At 36.7% G+C, this 25,438-nt stretch overlaps 1 protein-coding gene and 1 long non-coding RNA gene across 5 annotated transcripts in view; one reads left to right on the forward strand and one right to left on the reverse strand.

Moving 5' to 3' along the window:
- Positions 1 to 328: 328 nt before the first annotated feature.
- On the forward strand, positions 329 to 2,095 carry LOC309506875. Its single transcript, XR_014208960.1, has 4 exons — positions 329 to 806; positions 1,591 to 1,652; positions 1,751 to 1,815; positions 1,916 to 2,095. It is a non-coding gene; the product is annotated as an uncharacterized lncRNA (long non-coding RNA).
- A 5,206-nt stretch (positions 2,096 to 7,301) lies between these two features.
- LOC309507072 (leucine-rich repeat and fibronectin type III domain-containing protein 1-like protein) overlaps positions 7,302 to 25,438 on the reverse strand; it is a 129,368-nt gene continuing 111,231 nt past the window's right edge. For 2 of the 4 annotated variants that reach the window (XM_082181170.1, XM_082181168.1), the window contains exons 4-6: positions 23,850 to 24,472; positions 17,133 to 17,953; positions 7,302 to 7,798 (exon numbers count right to left, since the gene is read on the reverse strand). In XM_082181170.1, the coding sequence (XP_082037296.1) occupies positions 17,886 to 17,953; positions 23,850 to 24,472 (691 nt within the window). In that variant the 3' untranslated portion in view covers positions 7,302 to 7,798; positions 17,133 to 17,885. The remainder of the gene's footprint in view (positions 7,799 to 17,132; positions 17,954 to 23,849; positions 24,473 to 25,438) is intronic. The other 2 variants (XM_082181171.1, XM_082181169.1) reach the window with 2 other exon arrangements.

The following is a 25,438-nucleotide window of genomic DNA, read 5'->3' on the forward strand; positions in this document are numbered from 1 at the left end:
CTAGTGTATCCGTTATGTACCAAGAGCTATGACAACATGTCTTCCAATAGCACTTCATCAAGTTTAACTATACACACTGTAAATGATTTCTGTTGTTTTCACAGTATTATTGCTGTATTTTCAGTGAAAGTTTACTGTAGAAACAGTTTACAGTAAGTTGCTGTCAATTTTATAGCTTTTACATTATTTTTGCTGTATTTCCAGCTTTGTCACCGTATAACTATTTACAGGAAAGTTGCTGTCAATTTATGCTTTTCTTTGGTGGGGGGAAGAAAATAATTACAGTAATTCTTATACTCCTGTTAAATTGATGACAGTATTCCAACAGACAAGCCCGACAGAGGACATTTTTTGGTTTATTGAGGTTATTTCAGCTTAGGAATTTTATAATACATCGTTTCATAAGGTAACCCATATATTAAGGCATTTAGAATATAGTTAAAAAAAAGTTTAAGTTTGCTTGAGTGTTTTTTCTTCTTTTTTTTCTTTATGGTTGCCAGATTTGGTCACAAATCCAACTAATCTCAAAGGTTATAGCCTAAAATGTTTGAATGGGAGATGTAGTCCCATCCAGTGATCAATAATATAGGCAATATAAAATAGATAGAAATCGATTTCCATGATTTATTATTATTATTATTATTATTTTGCTTTAGATTTACACACTTAATTACATAAAGAGCGAATCGCACGGGATATACACCTGGCAACCAATCATCTAACCGTCAGCCGTCAAACTCGAATTTTCCATTTCATCCTGACTGACTTCGAGGACGGAGCACGCAGAACCAGCAAGAACTAGCCAGGTAAGATGTAAAATTGTATTCAAAATCTTAAAAATTTGTATTTCTAAATGTTCCACCACTACAAATGTGAAGATATTCGTTTTACCATTAACTGTTAAGTATCCTAATCGTGGTGAGTTTGAAAGGTAAAGTTAAGGTAACGTTAGCTTTTTAACGCGAACATTCTAGCCAGTTAACGTTAGCCAAATACTAGTTATCACAAGGTTTGATGTTAATGTCAGTTATTATTTTCAAGTTTAGAACAAAGTAATCGAAATGTTCTTGTTTCTGAACACTTGTGTGTAACTTAACGTTAACGTTACACTGTGTGTGTGTTGCCTGTCGCGATCGAGGCCTCATACAACATGTTAACATATAACGTTATAACGTTATAACATAACCCTACCGGTAAGTTATGTTCTACACTAATTGAATGGACAACCACAGTGTTATTAGTCATATTATACATTTTATAACGTCAGTACGATGCACATTTAAAGTGAATACACAGGCAGAGAAAGTCCCGCCCAATGAATTCTCGCGTCTCGGCATTTCAGTTATTGAATAAGGCACTAAAATTCATAAAAGTAATCTCTCTGTGTACATCTATGCAGTGTTGAATATGTTTTTCATTTCTTTCAGCATGTACAGTTGTTCGAGATTGCAGTGTGCTGAGGATGAGTTTTGCTCCTTCATTAAAAACAGAGGTAAGTCATTTTCAGTTATTGAATAATGCACTAAAATTCATAAGTAATCTCTCTGTGTACGTCTATGCAGTGTTGAATATGTTTTTCATTTCTTTCAGCATGTACAGTTGTTCGAGATTGCAGTGTGCTGAGGATGAGTTTTGCTCCATTAAAAACAGAGGTAAGTCATTTTCAGTTATTGAATAAGGCACTAAAATTCATAAGTAATCTCTCTGTGTACGTCTATGCAGTGTTGAATATGTTTTTCATTTCTTTCAGCATGTACAGTTGTTCGAGATTGCAGTGTGCTGAGGATGAGTTTTACTCCTTCATTAAAAACAGAGGTAAGTCATTTTCAGTTATTGAATAATGCACTAAAATTCATAAAAGTAATCTCTCTGTGTACGTCTGTGCAGTGTTGAATATGTTGTTCATTTCTTTCAGCGTGTACAGTTGTTCGAGATTGCAGTGTGCTGAGGATGAGTTTTGCTCTTTGCTTGGCCCTGCCAAGTCTGAAGTGTTTCTAGTTTAATGAATTAAATTTTAATAAAGAATTTTAAACTGACTTCTGTGTGTTGTCATAATTGACGTAACATCTAAAAATCAGTAATGTAACTGTGTGAAATATTTTTTGGATACACAACTTTAGCTTTCATTCTTTTTTTAAGTGTGTAACAGATTGTAGTTGGTTATATGTTGTGTATATAAAAATACCATAATCAATTATACTGCATAGTAACTTTACAGTATTTTAAAATACAGTGCAAAAACAAGCACTGTAATTAATTTTACAGTATAAAAATGCTGTAAGTTATTATACGGTATGCTGTGAAGTACTGTTGTCAGATTTACAGTAATTTTACCGTGGAATAAAATACTGAAGCTTGCTGGATATTTGTTGCCAGTAAGTTACTGTTGATTTTACGTTAAATTTTTTACAGTGCATGTTCTACTGTTATGCTGCCTATATAATGAATTACACAACCAAGCAATGAGAAAAAGTTTGTAATTTAGACCGTAACATTGACTTACCTGTCGAGAAGAAAGCAGACAACTTCAGCATCCCTTTCAAAGTCTTTCTCCTTCATTAGCTCTTTCCACCTGGGAAAAGCTATCCCGATATTTACCCTCATTTTTGGAAATCGCCGGTCACGTTTCCTTTTAAATTCTTTTTTGCTTTTTTTGGCGATGAGGAACAGAGGCAGTTGGGGATATTAAACATCATCACGCTGAACAGGTCGCTGAACAAGCTCAGTCCATTTTTACAACCTCATTATGCTCATAATTGTGCTGTTATAAGCAGAGATGCTCACAAGTCTCTGAGCTAGAGTCCAAGTCAAGTCTCAAGTCTTTGAGCTAGAGTCCAAGTCAAGTCTCAAGTCTATTGTGGTTAAAATAAGTGTTGCATCACGTACAGCGACCCATCCAGGCTACTTAGAACACTGCATAGCTATATAAGGAATTCAAAGCATGTAATATGTTATTATGACTCCTTTATTTATTACAGTATCAGCTTTGATTTTGGTATACTCAATGTAAACAGGCTATTGCAACATGACAAAAACACAAAGAATGCTTTACTTTTAAGTTAATATCTGTATGTTGCCTTGTAGCATGAACATACAGTACAGACCAAAAAATTCGTTTCTGAAGAAAAAGGACTCCCTTGTCTGTCGCTGAATTATAATGAAAGGCCTTGGCTCCTATTGTGCTGGCTCTGTGGGGCTATAAGACCAAATATATAAAAATGTTATACCTTACACTTACAGTACTAAAATTGACATACTCCTATTTAGTGCAAAACTGCAAAACATCACATTGTAGCTAAATGCAAAACACTATTGCAACGAACCAAATGATGTGAAATATACTATTATAAAAATATACTTTTATTGACCCCTTTCCGTGGATGAAAAACACTGAAAAACACTGATTGATCGATATCATGTATGAGGAATATACATTTCGGTAAGTTGTACTGTATCTTTCAACAGTGTCGTGTTTATTTACTATTAGCTAATAGAAAGGGTCGGTTCACGTGCCGTTAGGGATCTGTCACGTCACATTTACAAGCGCCAAAACGGTATTTATTGTTTGAATTTCGTAATAGAATTGACAGAATTTGAGAGCTGAGATTTTTTTAATATCATAAGTACCTGCTCTGTCTAGTCTGTCGGTCTCCGTGTCCTCTTTGCTTCGCGATTTTTCTGTGCGTGAGAAAATGGATGTGTGTCGTGAGAGCGTGTGAAAAGTGTCAATCGCGTGAGTCTCACGGTGAATGCGTGACAGTTGGCAGTTCTGTTGAAGTTTTTAAACCCCAAAGCTTACGATGAATGGCACAGCAGCCAGCGGCCGGTGCAGTCGAAATGTTTGTTGTCCTCTTATGTGTGGCCGCGCGTCGCAGTTACGTAGGCAGATTATAGGTAACGGAGGGAGGGGAATAACCATACCTATGGGAATAACAGCGAGCTCGTCAGACGTTTCCTAATAATAAACATTGTTCACGAGTCCCGCAGCTCGAGTCCGAGTCGAGTCTGAAGTCTTTCGAGGACGAGTCTCAAGTCGAGTCTGAAGTCACGCTGTGTGCGACTTAAGTCGCACTCGAGTCCGAGTCTCAAACTCGAGTCCCCATCTCTGGTTATAAGCTATTCTAACTCAAACGTTCTGGGGAAATGTTTTTAGATAAAAACTGAGTTGTAGGAAGCTTAGTGATGGTGACGTTGAAGTCGAGCAACCATGGTATAGTCCGTTTAGCTTTTTACTTCTGGCAACTGCATTTAGGCTTCAAAATTTTAAGTTTTAATTATCTTCATGGACAAAACGTGAAAGTATCATAAACTTTTGTTGATCACGTTTTTTTTTTTTTTTTTTTTTTTATAATCCAAAAGCCTATGGGAAAATCCTATTGGGTTTTTATCGAGGGAGCCAGCGTGATGCTACCACTCGATTGTGCAAGAGTAATGGTTATATTAGTGGCTTCAGTACTAGCATACAGCAAGACAGTTTAATAGGTTTTGGAATAGAGCCATTGACTTGACTAGTAAATTATCTTAGAATCATCATGGTCATTTTCTGTGAGGAACAAAATAACAATTTCTCTAAATAATGTCTCCTGAACAGATGCAGATGTTGACTAAAACAGATTTTCACAGTAAAATGCTCATCGGTTGTGGAGTTTAATTCGTGACTGCATGGGTCTGGAAAAACTGCCCTGGAAATTGGCCATATGGTTTGACAAAGTGAGGTTTCCCCTGAGTGATTGCACGGCGTAGGAGTGTGAGGATGTTTTGCAGAAACACCTTTGAGTAGGTTGTGACATTACATGTCTCCAGATTCTGTGCTGAAAAATACAAATGGAGTGAGATTTCCAGACGCACAGAAACAGGGGTGCATAAGGTTGACCATATTCAGCCACTCAGTTGCTAATGGACAATTTATGTCAGCTAGACTAAAAAAGATGAGTCTGAACTCTGAGGTGCAAGTTTTGTCGGAAGAAAGAATTGACTTTTAAGACTAAAAATGTCTATGTCTGAGTTAAGGGAAATAGGATGTAATGAATGCAGCACCGCTGTTGATGGTGGCCATCCCAAATCCAAGATATTATACAACAGCAGAGCAGATTTTACTGTAGCAAGACGGTCTCAGATATATTGTTTAAATAAATAATAATAACAATAAAAACATTAGGCACCAATTTTATCAGAAACAAAACATATTAGCTATGGTACAATGCTAAAATCATTCAACTTTCATTTGTAACAGAAGTGGAGTTTTCAGTATAGAGGGAATGCATTGACGTCACTTTCCCGCCGGAACACGCCCCCCTTAGCCGGATTGAGTGGCAAAAGAGCTGCTGCGTGACTGGACTTAATAGGGGAAACTGCCAAAATGCAAGTAAAACAAACGATTATCAATTTAAACTAAAGGTTGGACTCAATATGGTGTTCCTTACAACTTACTAAAGATCCATTGATCCATGGATATTGACATGCAGCCAGGAATCGTGTTGCCTGACATGTGTGCCTGATTTCGACACCGGGGAAATACATAAAGCAAATTTGCCTGTGAATGATTTATATAAATACAGTATAGGCAGGTCTATCCGGGTGATCACTAACATCATATCGTCCAGCCCTAAAACTTGTATAGTTTTTTGTCAGTGTTTATTTAAAAACATCGAATAATGCAGAATATACAATGATAAATATTTAATTGATGAGTTGTTAATACAATATATAACAATACCATATATAGGGTATGATTTTACACCTCAATTCAGCATATTGACACAAAATGATGACTGCAAATCCACCTTTCGCTGGAGTTCAGTTGTTTCTGTGAATTGCAGCGATCCATTTTCTCCTCTTGTCTATAGCTTTTGGCAGTCTGTAAAAATATACCTCAGATTTCTCATCAAATCTAGTTGTACAGTCAATCTCAAAGCGCTTTCCCGCTTTATGTGTTTTGTGTGTTTTTCGCATCATTCACGCTGAAAACAAATGCTGCCGCTCAGTCTTTTTGCCACTCGCTGCGCGTAACCTCCGGCCGACGGTGAGGTCACGCGCATACCCTCTATTAGGAACTTGTGGGAGGGGCCAACATTATGACATCATCCCAGGTTCAGAGTGATTCATTGTTTTAGCGGAAGCGGGAGATGGAGATCTTATTTCTGAAACTCTGGAAGGACTTTAGAAGTAGGGCAAACTGGATTAACTTCCACCTGCACACCATCATACTGTCTTCAGTAATGATAATTCAAACGTAGCTACATACTCAGACTATTTACTGAAATTAAACATACAAATGTATTATAATTTTATAAATTAATCAGTTTCTCTTCTTCTTTTATAAATTAATCAGTGTTCATTTATGTGGGTGTTTACTTCCTCAACCTGACAAAACAGAATCGTGTTCAATTTTAACAGCTTTGACAAATTTAGCACATGTGAAAATAATTTAGCATATTTAGTGATAATTGTATTGCCTACAACTTTATTGTTTATTAAAGGGATAGTTCGCCCAAAAATGATATTTAAGCCATGATTTACTCACCCTCAAGCCGTTTGAGATGCATATGTCAATCTTTTTTCAGACGAACACATTTTCAGTTATTTTAGAAAATGTCTTAGATCTTTCAGTAGTTATAATGTGAGGCAATGGGGTCCAGCTGCTTCAAGTCCGAGAATGTGCATGCATCCTTCACAAAAATAATCCATCCGGCTCCAGGGGGATAAACGAAGGCCTTCCGAGGGTAATCCGTGCGGTTTTGTCGTAAAAATGTACATATTTAAAACTTTATAAACGAAAATAACTGGCTTCCGGTGGCGGTCGGCGCGCGTTCATGGAGATGGATGCTGGCGTATGACGTAGGACGTAGCGTAGGAAGCGTCGTGACGTAGAACGAACGTAGAGTTTTGTTTTGCTCTGCTCTCTGGCTGCGCTGTCACGTTCGTTCTACGTCACGACGCTTCCTACGCTACGTCCTACGTCATACGCCAGCATCCATCTCCATGAACGCGCACCGATCGTTTATAAAGTTTTAAATATGTACATTTTTACGACAAAACCGCACGGATTACCCTCGGAAGGCCTTCGTTTATCCCCCTGGAGCCGGATGGATTATTTTTGTGAAGGATGCATGCACATTCTCGGACTTGAAGCAGCTGGACCCCATTGCCTCACATTATAACTACTGAAAGATCTAAGACATTTTCTAAAATAACTGAAAATGTGTTCGTCTGAAAAAAGATTGACATATGCATCTCGAACGGCTTGAGGGTGAGTAAATCATGGCTTAAATATCATTTTTGGGCGAACTATCCCTTTAAGGGAAGAGGAAATGAACAGTTAGGAGTGTGAATCCATTGACAAGAAAATTCCTGAAAGGAATGTCACACGTTAAGATGAGACCATTCAAATTGATCGTCTTTTATTTTATAAAAAAAAAAATCACACACCATAAAAATTACATGTACAAAACTATAAGATCTTAAATTGATTTATGTACAGTTACAAAAGAAAATGGTGAAATAAAAAGTGACCAAACAAATTAACATGTATACTTGTGCTCCCATTTGAGACTGCTGCCGTCGTCTGTTAGTTGCTTTCAGTCCTTTGAGTTTCAGTTCTCACTGGGCAGGAGGGTCATGGATGACACTGTAAATCCAGTTGAGATGGAGGAGGATGAGGAGGAGGAGGATGAGGAGGAGGAGAAGGGCAAATTGATGAAAGTGCAGGAAGCACAGACATGCTGTTTACTTTGTCCCATCTGAGTTTCCTCTCACTGGTGCAGTTTGCATGACTGAATGGGAGGAGGATGATGAATATCTAGAGGAAACGAGAGAGAAACAAGATCAGAGCCCTTGGCAGAAGGTGTGAAGCGTCTGAAGAGATAAGAAAAGACTGCAGCCCTTGCCTAGTCATCGTGGAGCTGCTCGCAGGTCAGCTAACATACGATTTAGAAGAATGATTCAGTTCGATACAATTTAAGCTCTATCGACAGCATTTGTGGCACGATGATTACCAGAGTGAATTTATTTGTATGGAAAAATATAGAGAAATCAATCTATCTATCTATCATCTATCTATCTATCTATCTATCTATCTATCTATCTATCTATCTATCTATCTATACTGCCGTTCAAAAGTTTGGGGTTTTATTTAATGCGAAGAAGTATTAAATGAAATAAACTTTTAAATGAAAGAAGTTTATCATGCTCACCAAACATTCATTTGATCAATAACACAGTAAAAACAATAATAACAGAAATATTACTACAATTTAAAATAACTGTTTTCATTTCAATACATTACTCCAGTAACCATTTACTCCAGGATCACATGATCCTTAAAAAAAACTAAAAAAACATTCTAATATGCTGATTTGGTGCTCAAGAAACATTTATTATTATTATAAATGTCAAAAACAGCTGTGCTACTTAATATTTTTGTGGAAACGTGACTCTTTGATGAAAAGAACAGCATTTATTCTTATATATATCATATATATATATATATATTCCTGTCCTGTATATATGGTGGAATACTGTAACACTGTCACTTTTACTTCAACTTGCATGCAAATCATACATAAATACATACATACGCTAAAAATAAAAGGGCATAGTCAAACAAATGTATCTTATGACCAACTTTATGCCACAAATCCTGTCAACTGAGCTTAACTTCGTAGTCTGAAGTCTTCAAAGACCAGAGGGAGCGGGTAAAATTGGCTTTCATAAGTGGAGATTGTGACATCTAAAATTATATTGATCTTATATGCATAAAGGAACAAAAGAAATCAACAGCAGTGCTGGCATTCTCTCAAATCTATGATGGTGGTCTCCTCTTTGGGCTTCTGGACCCTTTGGATGGGAGAACAGCTGATATAAATGTTAATTTGTTGGCAGGAGCAGCAAACGGTGCCGCCAAGCTCTGGAAAGCTTGAGAGACCATGAAAGCAGCCGGGATTAGACAAAATCTCTGCCAGTGACTCGACCCCGTGCCTTTTCTGCTTCTTTCAGATAATGTATTCGCCGACACCACCTTTAACAGCTCAACACCTGGACAAGGACCTCCATCCATGCAAACACCACAATCAGTCATATCAAAACCTAAATGAACGTCCATCAATATTGATCTGAGCATGTCACGAGTGATTTATTTTTAGCTCGGCCCTGACAAAAGAAAATTCATCGGCATGAATTTGGCCTCTAGAGCGGCCATATGCTCCAGCCAAGCGTGCTCAGCTCTGAGACAGATTCTGGATGTTTCACACCGCATGTGGCCTCCGAGATGGTTCTGTCTGGAGCCTCGCGGCATAGATGTGATAGAAGACCGAACACACAACCAAAATCATCCAAACACAGCTAAGATCAACAGCTCCGGGCATTTGCATATTAAGTGAAGTTTCTCTTCCTGCTTGTTTTTAATCTCAGCCGTTTTCTTCTCTCACCTACCCCGAAAAAGCCGTGCGGTTCCGGTGTTTAATCTTGTTAGGTGAAAAATGAATGTTTTCAGTTTGGAGTGTGACGACGTAAACAGACTACTTAAGATACATGGGAGTTTATACAAAGAGAAAAGATATACCGGTTGTTCCGGTGAAGAGACTATTTCGAGTATAAGAAAGAAGATAAATAAACTTCAAACTACAATCCCATTGTGTCATAAAAGCTTGATCCCTCAGCTCTTCAAATGCTTGCCCCGAAATCTATTTATAATTCACGGCAATCAAGTCTAGATTTGTTAATATCTTTCGATTGCCCTGAAGCTTCTCCTAATTTTTGAAGTATATATGTCAACACAAGTGTATTCAAATATGCTCTATTGTTCAAAACTTTTGGGTCTGTAAAAAAAATATTTATTTATTTTTATTGTTCAGCAAGGATGCATCAAATTAATCAAAACAATGACAGTAAATGCACTTATAGTATTACAAAAGTTTTATATTTCAATTAAATGCTGTTCTTTTCATCAAATAATCCTGTTTCCACAAAAAAAACAAAAAAACAGCACAACTGTTTTCAACATTGATAATAGTGGTACATGTCTCTTGAGCAGCAAATCAGCATATTATAATGATTTCTGAAGGATCATGTGACTGAATACTGGATGGAGTTATAGAAGGCAGATAATTTACGTTGCGGTAATATTTCACAATATTACTGTGTTTATTGTATTTTTATCTTATAAATGCAGCTTTGGTGGACTTCTTTAAAAAAAAAAATTTAAAAAATATTACCTACCCCAAACTTTTGAACGGTTGTGTAAATAATAATAATAATAATTTATTTATTTATTTATTTTGTGAGCAAAAGTACTGTACACATTTAAAAGTATGTTATTTTATTTATTTTTTGTTCTGTTGGCAGTGCAATTTCTTTTAATCAGCCAATCGAGAGAACTTTTTAAAGACTAATCCACGCTTAAATTAAATTGATGAAGAACTATACTAAACCCTTAGATGAAAACTTTAGCGTAAACAAGTCCAATCTTTTTCATCAGATAACGAGGACGGTATTTAACACTCAGAGAATCGTATTACTTGGTTTGGCTGCCATTATAGCTTTCATTATGAGTTATATTAGCACACCTTGATTCTCGTCAGCACTATTGATTCTGCAATTAAATCCAGCCGACCATTAGATATCAAATAAAGGAGTCTTTCAATGGATTTTGTGCAAACCCAGGGGCAAAAAGTGAATGACAGCTGGGTATAAATCACAGAAAGCTCTTTAATAAAACAGCAGTCTGTCATGCAAATGACACACAGGGGAATGACAGCCACATCACTTTCCTAAAGAGAGAGATAAGTAAACTCCATTTCAAATCTCACTTTAATGCTAACCTATTTAATTGACGCATACACTTACACATGTGTATGGAAGAATATGTATATGCATAGAATGTCTGCATACACTTAGTGTAAACAATTATTATCATTATAAAAAAAAAAAAAAAAAATGCTACAGTAAAAACCTGTTCATTGGTGAATTATGAATTGTATGTATAGTTTATGATAAAAAACAGTCAAATAACATTCCCAGAAGTCCCTGCGTGACACATAACATGATTATATATTTATATTTTCAATATATTTTTATTATCAGTAATGCACCATGCTATGTTGCATTTTCTGTTAATGTTTATTGCATTATTATTATTTTAGTGTCGTGTGTAACCCTGATGTTTTTTTTTGTTTTGTTTTTTGTCTTTGCATGTATGACACTGTCTATATATGAGTGTTGGCAATAATTTATCTGATTCATCATGTCACTTTCTATTTTGTCATCTGTATTATCATGGTGGTTATCAGTATATGTTTAGGTAAAAACAAAAGCAGATTTTGTCCAAGTAGCTTGTTATATTAACATTATAGCACTTACTGATCTATCTGGTTATAAAATATAGCGCCAATATGCCATCCTGAAAAGGTTCAAATTAGGTGAAATCTCTGAAAAGATGTTTGATCAACATCACAGTAACCTGGTGCATTCAAATAAAATTGGAGAAAACTATCAATTTAAGTGAATGTTTCAAAAACTTCAATCAAGGAAAGAGTTGCAATATTACTGGAATGTGAATTAACAAACACATTAACATTGTGAATATTCCATCAATTTTCCAAACCATCTGTCCTTTGTAAAATTAAATAAAATTAACAAAATTTTCTTTTAAATGTATTTCTTCAAATCACAAGCCATGGAATGTGGGCATTATATCCTGGCTGTTGCAATATTCGGAAAGGATTTTACAACCTTAAAATCCAGTGTGACCACCTCCGAACGAAACCAGATGCATTTGGAGAAGTCAATGTGGGCGACCATTTAAATCCATCTGGTTAATCTAAGCAGTGAGTAAATTCGTGTTTACTCTGACCCTATGAGGGGAGCATCTGGGCTCATGGAAAGGGCAAATTCGTGAGTCATTATATGTTTCATTCCTAATTTCAATTAGCCAGAAAACGCACGCTGAAGGGTCTCCAAGATACAAAACATTAGCAACAAAACCAGCAACGAACCGTTAATTTCGAGGAGCGCGGCTGTACTATGTGATTAACAATGTTGTGGTAATTACTAATTGCGGAGTACTTATCTCAAAGAGGTGGAAGGTGGAACAAAGAATTAAGGTATCAGCAAACATCCCCTCTGGGTGAGCAGACATAGGCCAGATAACATCGCCGTGAACTCCTTCAACACCGCATTCGCAGAAACCAACAACAACAAATCACAAGAACAGCTAATTAAAACAGCAGAACCTATGCTTTTCCCAATTCCAATCCAATCCGACATTGGCAAAGGACATTTGAAGGTCTTTGCCATGAGCCAACTGTCTGTGAGATTGCATTTACGATCACTATATAATTAATTATTACATATCAATATTTAAAACTGCTTTTGTAAGTGTAATTTCTGTTTTAATGGCATTTCTGTGATTAAATGGCAAATAAGTAATCAAAACGGACAACCTGCATAAGCGTCTGTGGCAGCAAAATGTGTTCAGTGAGCTTATCGCTGTGTCATCGGCATGGTGAAGTGATTAGTCACGTAATGATTTTTTAATTGGCGAAGAAATGAGGCTTGACAAGTCAAAACGAAATGCTAAGTGTGGCGAAGGGGTGCCAACAACTAAAATACTGTGTAATTGCAGTTCAGTTGGACTTAAATATAACAACTTAGATGCACCACTGAGAGATGAAGGTCTGAAATAACAGGGTTGGAAAGCTCAATCAAAGAAATGTTTTATTTTTTATATAAAAAATATCTATTTTATATCATAAAATCAATTTTATATCATTACTCCAGTCTTCAGTGTCACATGATCGTTCAGACATCATTATATTATGCTGCTTTGCTGCTTAGGTAACATTTATTATTATCAATGTTGAAAACAGTTGTGCTGCTTGATATTTTTGTGGAAGTTGTGATACATTTTCTTCAGGATTCTTTGAATAGAACCGAATTTATTTGAAATTTCATGTTTTGTAACAATGTAAATGTCTTCATTTGTGATTAATGTAATGCATTGTATGCATTGTTGCTGAATAACATTATTACTTTCTTAAAAAAAAAAAAAAAAAAAAAACTTCCCCCAAACATTTAAACAGTAGTGTATAATTTATGTCACAGTTAGAAATGATTGCTAATTTTTCTCTCAGCTATTGTTGTTAGATGCCTGAATGGCTATATGTGGATAGCAATGCAAATCTCAGTCGACACCTGAGTCCTGACAGCTAGGGTTGATTCACAGCTTTAAGCATTGAAACAGGGAATAAACATCTCAATCCATCTTAACTTTGCATCTCGAAGTTTTAACTGCTCTCGTTTCTCAAAGTCATGGAAAAGAAGCAGAAGCTTTGATTTTGGGATCAATAGCCATGTGAAGCGCCAATCGTTGGCCTGTCAATTTATCCTTGTCAGCTCCTTTAACAGGAAGACTTTTAAACAGAATCCCACTGATTGCGTATAACATCGGCATCAAACACCTTTCTCAGGTCACAGACAGCAGGCCACATGTGTCATCAAATTCAATCAATATTTAATCAAGAGAGTTGCAACTTAATCGACAGCTAAAGTTTTTGAGTGCTGTTTATTCTCTGACAATACAGCATGTAACCATTAAGCTTTAAAACAAAAAGTATTATATTACACACACACACACACACACACACACACACACACACACACATATATACATATATACATATATATATATATATATATATATATATCCTACTATTTCCTTAATATCTTTACTAATTTTGCTTCTCATGTAAATTTCTCTTGATTTAAGAATTTTTTTAAGAAAAACGAGACAAAAATGCTGAGTAAGAAAATATTTTTTGCAGAGAACAATGTCTCCAGGAACATCCAGATCTTCAATTACACTGTAAAAAAAAAAAAAAAGACTTTTGAAGGTGTAAATAAAAGAGAGATAAAAAAATAAGAGACTACTAGAGTACGTTTTACAAGAAAATAGTAGTTCTTTCTATAATGTAAAAATGTCATGTTTAATAAATTTTTAACTGCAGATCCTATATCCATTGTAAACAATTATTATTATTATTTTTTTTACGTGCTATTTCGAGGGATTGTCCAGTGTCTGAGTAACATTCCCTGGTGCATTTGGTTTGCGTGCAGCATCCTGTATATTTCTTTTGACATGCTCTGTCAAACCTCTGTTCTGACGTCACCAAGCATGAATGGTGAGGGAATTTTTAGCAACAGTTAATATAAAAAAAAACAGTATGATCAAATAATTCATGAGGCTGTTGCAGTGTTTCTGAGCTTGAATACAATCCTGATATCCACTGTGCAGCAACTTATGCTGCTTGACGTCAAGTCTTAAATGGGGGAAAATGTACATACTTGGCATTTACTATGGCCTTATGTTGGCATTTGTTTGCAGTCAGAGGTGATACTTGGAGATGAAAGGTACTGATTATGCAACACAAACAAGTTAATTATATTTCCACATGAGTGATCATGAGTTTTGGTAGAGCTTCTGATACATGAAGCTGAGGTGCAAGACATTAGCTGATAACCTCAGGACAGACACAGCAATGTCAACACAAGAGCTGAGAGCTTCCTAATCACTGACTCTGATCTCTTTTGAGTGAGCAAACCTTAGTGAGCAAACCTTACTAAATATACTATATACATATATTAGACTCTTATGCTCATATTGCTAAATATTATTAAAATTTAAATGAACTGTTTTGTATTTTAAAATTACAGATGCCCCAATTACTTTTTTCTTGTGGGTCTCAGTAGGTTATTGGTCAGGTAAGAAAGTAATCAAATGTAAAATGACACTGGATAGTCTTCATTGTAAAAGTTAAATACAGATTAAAGTTTACAATTAAAGTAACACAACTTATTTAGTAAAGAGCAGAGAGTGATGTTCTTTGTCTTTTGTTCTTTGATTAACATGACAGACAGCAGCAGGAAAATTAGACTGCTGTCACTTTAAGAGTGTATGCACGGATCCAATATACTGTTACACAACATGTGTTATCTTTCTCAACTATTCCAAAACTGATTGTGTTTAACTGAATACACGCCAAGTGTATTTGTATTTTTTTTTTTGGCGTTTTTTGTCTTTATTATGACAGGACAGTTAGTTGACAGGAAGCAAAGGAGGAGAGAGAGAGGGGGATGGGATCGGGAAAGGCCCATGAGTTGGGATTCGAACTCAGGACACCCGAAGCGTAACTGCGCTATATGTCGCCGCGCTGCCCACGAGGCTATTGGCACCAATCAAGAAGGGCATTTTGACATAATTTTGTGTGTAAACCACTCATTTTGGTACTCACGACTCACAAGCTGCTTGAGACTTAGAGGTAGCTTGTTCGCTTCAATTATATAGATCAGTGGTGCACGCGCTTTTGGTCTGAGCACGAAACTTGCGGGAATACAAAAATGATGCACAATACAAACACTACTTAACCGGAGCGAATGAGAGGAGTGAGTGAGAGGAGGCGGGTGTGTGTCACTTTGCCGACGGAGAGAAGTGGTGCACGCGCTTTTGGTCTGAGCACGAAACTTGCGGGAATACAAAAATGATGCACAATACAAAAACTACTTAACCCTCTGGTGTCCTTCATTTCAGAGTCACACTCAAGACCTTCGGGACCAAATGGTCCGGGAGGGTGGGAATAATATTTATAAAAAAAAATCATAATTTTTTTTTTTTTTTACTTGTTTTTTATAATATTTTTTCTTTTCTTTTTTGGTGTTTTGAGATAATTTTATGATTTATAATTAATATTTATGCAATAATTATGACCCATTTTTCCCATTGAATATAATATTTTTTTTTATATGTATATATATATATATATTTTATTTATTTTTATTTTACAGCTGTATTTTTTGTGTGTTCACATACCTAATACCATAAAAGTCACCAAATTTCGTAACATTCCGATGAAGCTGTGATTTAAAAAAATTCAACACAGATTTTTGTAATCTGAATTTATTAGTGTGTATGTGTATAAAAGTGTGTTTGTGTGTGTGTGTGTGTGTGTGTGTGTGTGTGTGTGTGTGTGTGTGTGTGTGTGTGTGTGGATGTGTCTGTTTTGCACTCTTGATGTTTTATAGATTCACCCCTTCACTGTTGTGTGCTTTTTTTTTGGATCGTGGCTGATTTGTAGATTGTACGCACAAAAAAACTCTGTATTTTCACATTTTTGCCAATTTCCCATTCATTTCCTATGGCGGACCATTTGGTCCCGAAGACCTTGAGTGTGACTATTTTTTTTACAACCACTTAGACTATTCAAATCCTGTCGCCAATTTTTTTGGGTGTTCATATACCAAGTACCAACAAAGTCACCAAATTTCGGACCATTCCGATGAAGCTATGATTTTATAAAAAATTTTATTTAAACATTTTGGGACCATTTGGTCCGAAGAACACCACCGGAGCGAATGAGAGGAGTGAGTGAGAGGAGGCGGGTGTGTGTCACTTTGCCGACGGAGAGAAGAGATTACAAAGCTGATGATGTTTCCTGTGCCGCTGGTAACAAAACAGACTCGGACGGCTCGGAATCGGAAAGACATGAGATTGACCGACCAGTCACCCGTCGGGACCGATCACCCGCAAAATTGTCAGATTATGGCACCTGGCCAGTCGATCGGTGCATCTCTATTTTTTTTTTTTTTTTTTAAATGTATTCCTGTGATGGCAAACCTGAATTTAATGGATCCTACAAGTGTGAATTGCATCTATACTGTAGATACAGAATTTATGTATACACATACACATAAATATAGTGGTATATAAAGTGGCTTTTTATACGTTGTATTAATTGTTTTGATTTGTTTTATTTAAAACTAGATGGAATTGGAAGAATTACAATAACTTTGAATTCTATTATGTCTGTGTAAGATGAGCCCTATGTCACATACAAAAGCATCATTGAGAACAACATTCTACATAATTTTATTGACAAAACATTTTATGTTGTTAAACCAGTGAGAACAATAATGAGAACTGATTGAATTTTGATGTATTGCATCTTAATAGAATATGTTTCATAAGTAAAATGTTAGACCCATTCAACTTTAAGGAAATGTTTCTAATGTTTCAGTTTGCATTGGCAGGTAGAGACACATTTAAGGTGAATATTCGCTTTCCAAAAGAGCAAGTGTATACTCACCCCTTCCAGTGAGGTGTTATTCTCGAACCCAAACCGTCCAGTAAACAATGCATGCTGAAGTCGGCAGCAAACACATTGACAGTCCCGGCCGCGGGGATGTAAAAGGCAATATGTTCCAAAAGCCAGCAATGGAGAACAATTATTGTGCTCCGTTTCCATTTGTTGCAGTAGTGGATTGAGTCCTCAAATATGTCCCGGTAGGAAACGGTTGGATAGTCCTTGGAATACAGTGTGAGAAGTGAACACTCAAGGGAGAAAGTCCAGTAGGGGTTCAGACAAATTATCCCATATTCCTCTCCCCATAATCGGATGACCTGGCGAGCTCTGGGGTGGGTTGAAAACAGAGAGAGAGATATAGAGAGAGAGGCCAACAATAAACAAAACAGTTTCAAAACCCAAATGAAGAGCAGATGTCTCAGCTGGTAGTGCAGATTTTTTTTGGGAAATACAAACCCGAATAGAGAACAAGTGCATCTGTCACACTACACAGAACAGAGATGAAACAGAGCTGTCATATGCACCAGACAGGACTGCAGAAACTACGCCAGAACCCGTGTGAAAAAAAATGTGTTTGTAATGTGTAGGACAGTCTCTTTGTTTTCAGTCTCTCACAGCGAAGTTTTGACCATTTACAAAAATAAATGAACTTTATAAAATTCCACATAGCAGATGACTTTAGAAGAAGTAAAAAAGAAAGGTGGCATTACTCTTCAGGGATGATGGCTGTCTCTTGTGGGACAGCGGAAGGAGTCATCAAATTTTAAAGTCGCTCCAATCTCGTTGAACCTTCTTCTCGTCACTGACCTGTGGGTTTGCGGTGTCTAGGGAAGACAGAAAAACAGCCGTGAGGGATGGGTAGGACTGTGCTAGTGACAGGACAGAGCGTTCTCGCGCCTCTCTCAGAAGACCACTCAATGGGAGTCTGCTGGCGGAGGTGAAGGACAACAGCCGGTCTGTGGTGTAGCTGATCTATTACCAAAACTACAATATAATGTGTCACAGAATAGATAAATAAGGGATAATATGCAATCAGCTGATTGTGAAAACAAGATAAACACTAATAAGGTGATCAGGAAGCAAAATAAACCCTGAAATATGATACCAAAATATCATAGTAATACCGATACTAGTACATTTTATTTTTATCCCACTTATGTGGCTATACGCAATAAATAAATTAATAGACTTGACTTTTTGTGGCATTTCATTATAATAAATGTATCCTTCAAATCTTAAAATTAAGTTTTTTTTATTTATTATATAGTATTAATTAAATAAAATGCCACTTAAGTGTGCTTAAAGAGAGTACACTTTCATGTCTGTTTCTTAAAGAGTTCAATAGTTCACCTAAACATGAAAATTCTGTCATCATTTACTCACCCAAGTTGTTCCAAACCTGTATGAATTTCTTTCTTCTGCTGAACACAAAAGGAGATTTTGAAGAATGTTGGTAACCAGACAGTTTCTGGTGACCCATTGACCATAGTATTATTATTATTGTTATTTTTTCCATACTGTGGAAGTCAGTGGGGTCCATCAATTGTTCGTTTATACACGTTCTTCAAAATAGTTTATTTTGTGTTCTTTGTTTGTGAAGAAATTCATACAGGTTTGGAACAACTTGAGGTGAGAAAATTATGACAGAATTTTCGTTTCTGAGTGACTACTCCTTTAAGTACACTTTTAAAATGTGAGCTTTGTAATAATGCCAAATTAAAGGTTTTACTTTATCAGTTTAAATCATTGTTTTATTAATATTTTGTTGAGCACATGTAAAGTACATGATTATACTTTTAACTTGTTATTCGATATTATTTCACATTCAAATTTCAACACATATTACACCATAGTTTACCATACATTTTCGTCAGTACATTTGGAAGTACACGTGAACCATATTTCCAAGAATATAGTAAGTAATTATGAAATAACATACTGTATAAAGATGTATTTAAGTTGGTTAATTTCACATAATTTAATTTAATGTAAGTTTAAACTATACTTTATTTTCATTTTATTGCAATGAAGTGTCTTGTGCACTTGAGTACATTATTTCCGTAATAAGTACTCTTCTTAAAAGTATGCTATAGTGTACATCCTATTCACAAGGGGAAATATTAATATGATTGATGAGATACGAGACTAGCAAAGCTGCTATCACAGAACAAGGACACGGGTCAAATATACAGCTGTAATTGACCAATCAAGATCAAATATTCTAGAGAGCTGTGTAATCCTGACTCTTATGCAGTGCCAAAACAAATTCTCTGCTGGTACGAAGTCTTTTGATTTACAACAAGCAAACGTCTTTCAGATGTCAAGAGCTGTCACTACTCTTGCCGTTCAACTAATCAGCAAACTGCAAACAGCAAACAGTTGCACATGTAGAACAGAAAGTAAATACAACATACTATTCCATACACGGATTCCTCTGATGTATTATGTAATGCACAAAGCCATTTTGTATCACTCCATGTTGTTTATCGACCGTGTGTTGGTGGGATGCCATTTTTGGATCAGTAGCTATACAGAAATGCAATCCTGTGAGGTATATGTTGGCGCTTTTGAATCCAATGTTTTGTTTTGTTTTGTTTTGTTTTGTTTTGGTGTGAAAACGTATAGATATGTTAGGTAAATTATTATTACACATGCAATTAAAATAAGAGCATGACAAGTAATATGAGTATCAAATTCCTGTTTGTACATTTGTATTAAGGAATTCAATTCATATGACATTGTTATTTGACATAATCAGCTCATACTACAATTCACACACTGTAGTAAAAACTTTTTTTTTTATAACTACCAAAAACATACCGTGTAGCTAATACTACATGATTTTCCCTATTACAGAGACAAAAGAAAAAAGAAACAAAAAAGATCCTCAAAAAGTGTCTGTTTGGACTGTTTGGAAAAAAGTCAGCCATTAATAATATACAGTTTTCAAATTTTTTATACAAATTATAGATTTGATACACCAGGCTCAAACATCCAACCCTATTATTCGAGATATTGTCAGAAAAATGATTCACACATATCCACACATATGTTTTTCTTTATATGCTTTCTTGCGTGGTAACAGGGTTGAAACTAATCAGAAACCACATATTAAATTAATATTAAATGAACCAGCACATATTATGCACTAGTATATAGTATTCTACTATCTACTGAAGTTGCCTGTGAATATAATGTAGGTTAAGCCTCAAATTTTTCTGACCATTTACTGAAAAAGGTCATAAAAAAAAATCCCCGATCTTAAAGAGCCTGTGTATGTCATCATGCTCATTCAGACATAATACATTTTAATTCACATCCTGTGCCATCCTTAGTTGATTGATGATTGCATTTAATTTGTGGTCATTAGGTGTCTGAGTGACTGACGGGATCAGGAGAATCATGGAAGTTCAGCCTTCTGCATCACCAGCTCTTGACTGAATGGTCTTTATCGATTTAACGATTTAAGGATGAGGTCCTCTTGAATTCCATGAGCATTCATCTAGAAACTGCAATTACCTGATTGGACCCATAAATCCAAATTCCACAAAAGGAAAAGCTCTTCAAGGAATACCTAGACATGGCCCATTGAATCAGGTGAATAGCTCTATTCCTGGAAATTACAGGAGTCTATATATGCACTCCGAAGAGCTGTAAAGTGCCAAGGCATTGTTAAACGCACACTGTCAAAGGGTCATATGAATGTGCAATTACCTGAAAGCAACCTTAAGCATTTTAAATCAAACAATTTGCCTTTGGTTTTGGCGTGTTTGCTGTTGTCTGATACCTGAAACTGTATTAACTAATGCCGGGTACACACTGCACAATTTTCCAAGTCATCGGATCGCTGTACCTCTCACACTACACAACTGTCTGGGGTACCATTTAGTTGCTTTTGTGTGCACAGTACACAACATTTTAATACAATCACCGACAACTCTGTCTGGTGTACATATTACATTTCACAACCAAACACAAGCAAGAATGGAGACAGGAAATAATGAAGCTCCGAAAATATAATCCTCCAACTCAATCTGGGACGGCATTAAAACAAACCATTTACTTGCTCATGACTCTGGAATCCTTCTGAAGTCCATAAAGAGATGCAAACAATCTGTTTAAACTAGACGCGTCAAAGCGAACGCTCTTTCACTTTTCCTTTTGTCCTGTTCTTGACAGACTCAAGTGCGTTGAGTATGTCAGAAACTGAACGCGAATCTGTATACTGTATCCAGTGTAGACAGTGATTATAATGGGTTCTATTAGCTTTTTGACGCAACGCTCGCATCCGGTGTAGGCAAATGTCAGCCGTCAAGCGACTGGATGCCAGTGAGAGGGTGCCTATGAATTGCTCTATCTTGCTCTATCTTGCAAATATTCATTGAAGTCCTGTATTATTCTGTGTGATGTCACAGATCACGCAATATTAAAATGAGCCATTTTTGGAGCTTGATTAAATAAATGCTTTGTTTTTAATAAGGGGGCATGTTTTAAAGGGGACATATCATGAAAATGTCCATGTTTAAGTGCTATACTGCCCTACAAAGGCAAAACGCTAGAGTGTGGAACTGAGACAAATTATTTTAAAGATTTTTAGTTGTCCCGCCAAATTAATTATAGGCAAATAGATGTTTTAGTAATGAAAATTATATACTGTACATAAAAAAATCTTGAGCTCAAACTTGACTTTTGACCACTATTTTAAAGTTACTGTACTCTGCCTTTGTATTGTCAGCAAAAAAGTGATAAGTCATGCCAAGGCAAAAGGCAGTAACTTCGACATTATCAATATTTGGTTGCTGATCACCATTAACAAAATCATTATAGTAACACCTGTATAAAATCTAGTGATCATGGCATTTATTTTGTATGATTTACAATTACTTATAGCCATCTACTTATTGCTATCCTGTGTTTTGGTTGCATTCTGATGGCATTATTAATACATTTGACATGACAAAATACCTCCATAGATGTATTAGTCCAGCGTTGGCTCAACGGTGTTTAAGGCGGTGCTGAAGGCCCCGGCGAAGATTTGGCACTCTGCCAGCTAGATACATGAGTGTTTCAACCAGGTCCGGTACCCGAACTGGGTGAGGCGGGGCTTTAGTTCTTTGTTGTATTCATCTGCTACGGCATGTGTAACATTTTTCAGTCAACTCTGCATAATCCTTCGCGATCGATATCGCACGTTTGTCGATGGAGCGGTTTCAGACCATACTAAATGTTCTGACCGCATTTGTGCAGGACAAAGCTCTGAGGACATCAGAAGTTAGAGGGACTGATGGCAGCTGTACAAAGTACACAGGCTACACCGTAATTTGAATTTGAATGGACAGTAAAACAAAGGCAGATAACCGTACAATCTGGTAGGTAGCATTATTTGATAGAACACGGCACATCAACTTCATATTGACGAGCAGCTAAACAAAGGCAGAGTACCGTAACTCAATTTGAGTGTTCCAAAACCAAAGAGCGGTAACTGGTGTTACGGTGTTCTGCCTTGGTTTCTCATGGGTTTTTGGAAGTTACTGTTAAGACAACTCATTATTTTCTCGAAAAAACAACGGAATTGATTCAAGATACTCATCCACATGATAAAGGAGGTCTTGAATGTGCCAAAATTATAAATAACTCATTTTCGACCAAAAACGAAGTTACGGTCTTTTGCCTTTGCACGGCAGTATAATCGGGTCCCCGGTGCATCTACCAACCCAGAAAACGTGAAAAGTGACAACCCAGTGACTTTGTTTTGGTAAGCCTTTCTCTGCAAGCATTTAAAAAAATAAGCTGATCAGATTTCGCTCCACGTCTGACATAGGAAAGGGATCTTATTATAATATTACTGCCCCTTAAACTGCACGTTTCCACCCACAGCGCCACCGTTTGGTTTTTCGCAAGCGACAAAAGTGTAACCAGTTCTAACGCAATGGCAAAAGTTTGTGCAAAGCATGCAAACTGTTCTGTCGTTGGTTGCACAGACAAGCACAGAACACTATTTAGAGTCCCAGCCTCAGAGGAGACAAGAGAGCAGTGGATTTATTTTATTATCAATGGAAATCCCCCAGAAACAGTAAGCAAAAACCTGCTTGTGTGCGCTAATCACTTCAAGCCGGAGTGCTTTCGCAACCTTGGACAGTACAAAGCAGGAATTGTTTCAAAGTTGAATCAATGTGACTCCACAACAACTACATAAATGTATGCACTAACCATTCAGAAACATCCCGGTTCAGTCTAAAAGTTGCAACCTCTTCCTGAGTCTCTCGTAAGGCTGCACTCCGCTACTGGCTATTTCTGAGATTTTGGATGAGAGTCATTATTCACGTGTTTGTTATTGCCTGAGTATCCGAAGCTCGTGTATAAGGATCGGCCCTCTTCTGAACAGGGGCAGGGAGCAGCAGCTCATTTGCATTTAAAGGTACACACACAAAAAAGGCGTGTTTTTGCTCACCCAAAAAGGGGCAAATTTGACAAGCTATAATAAATGATCTGGGGGGTATTTTGAGCTGAAATTTCACAGCCACATTCTGGGGACACCACAGATTTATATTACATCTTGTGAAAAGGGGCAATATATGCCACCTTTAAGCTGTGAAACTTGCAGGATGTTTTAATGGTACTTATATGTCAAAAATCAATGCAAATTTGATCTCTCATGTCATGACCCCTTTAACAAATGTAACCTTTTTGTAAAGTGTTACCACATTTTCTTTGACTTACCTCCTTGTGTGTCCGTTGTGCTTGTACCCTCTTTTGAGGAAAGTGAAGGACGTCTCTTGAGCTCTATACAAGTTCTGGGATGGTGCCTTTGTGTGGGGGAGACTATGTCCTCACAGGTCATCTCTGAAATCTGCACAGCTGTCTCAGAGTCTGTGACCAGCACCATGGCAGTGGAGTCTTTTAAACTAGCGGCGGCCCCCCCTAAACCCGCTCCCGAGGCCTCCTGGCCCTCTACGATTTTGGAGCTGGAGCGCGGGACCTGTCCCGCCGCTTGACCCCCGTTCGTTTGCAAGCGTACGTTCGTCATGGCGGTTCCCTTTCCAGAATCTGCCCCCTGATGGCTATAGACTTTATATCGGATCATCAGGATGATGATGAAAACGAGGACGGAGGCCACGATGATTCCTCCGATGATGATGATCATGGTGCCGCCCAGGAAATGGCTTCGGAGCGACTGGCACTGGCTGTACTCGGTCTCCGTGACAAATGAGACACAGCCCACCTGGCGCGTGGCGGTCAGCGAGGTCATGCCATCGTCGTACACGGCCAGAACGCACAGGTCATACTCTCGTCCGGATACGAGGTCTCGCACCAGGAAGTCGTAACTTGTGGAGGGAATCATTCTGCAAGAGAGGCAGGGAACAGTTGAACATTATCATGTATTCCTCAGATAATACATGAATATAATTAAGATTAGCCAGCATGTGCATGTATTATCTACTGCCACATGATCACATTAGAGAAACTTGAGTAATAATATCATAATTCTGAATATTATGGACGTTATGTTAATTCTCAATGATGAATTTAATATACTGCAATGCAAGTTATTGCAGAACTACTTCCCATCATGAAATACAGAGCAGGCAAAAATGTACTCTTTATTAAAAGGCTCCATCAACATAAAGTCAAAATCAATACCCAAGATATTACATTGGTTTCCAATAAAATGTACAACATGAATAAGGTGTGCTGTAAGTGTAATGAAAATCTATAGGTCCAGTGTTAATATTTTAAAAAATATACATATAAATATGTTAGGGACTCTTCCCCAGAAAATATTTCAAATAAAATTAAAATTCCCCGGAAATAAAAAGAAAAATATAAAGAAAAATATACATATGAATATATCTTGTATCTTATTGTATTCATTGTATCACATCATTTTATCAGACACTGCACCAAGATCACAACAAACAAATTTTTATTGGATTTGAATGTTTTATTATTATTATTTACTGTGCAATTACTGAGATAGTAAGGGAAATACATTATTTGGAGGCATGTATTGATCTGATTTGCACATACTACAGACAGTGTGTGTCTTAGTATTGCTTTTAAAATTATTACAATTACATTTTATATGCGACACTCTCCTTGAGGTTGACATCGAGGGATAAATTATTTTCTTTTAGATAAATAATGTAAGAGCTTGACACAATTAAACCTACATTAAGTATTCTATTGCTTCAATTGACTATTCGAAAAGTCATTAGAGTTCATTGAGGGTAACTGAAAATTGACCATTTATCAAAGCAAACATTTCTGTGAATCTCTCAACTACAACGATTAGAGAGATTTTCAAGAAC

The sequence above is a fragment of the Leuciscus leuciscus genome, assembly GCF_965113295.1.
Source record: "Leuciscus leuciscus genome assembly, chromosome: 9".
In the NCBI taxonomy this organism is placed as follows: domain Eukaryota; kingdom Metazoa; phylum Chordata; class Actinopteri; order Cypriniformes; family Leuciscidae; genus Leuciscus; species Leuciscus leuciscus.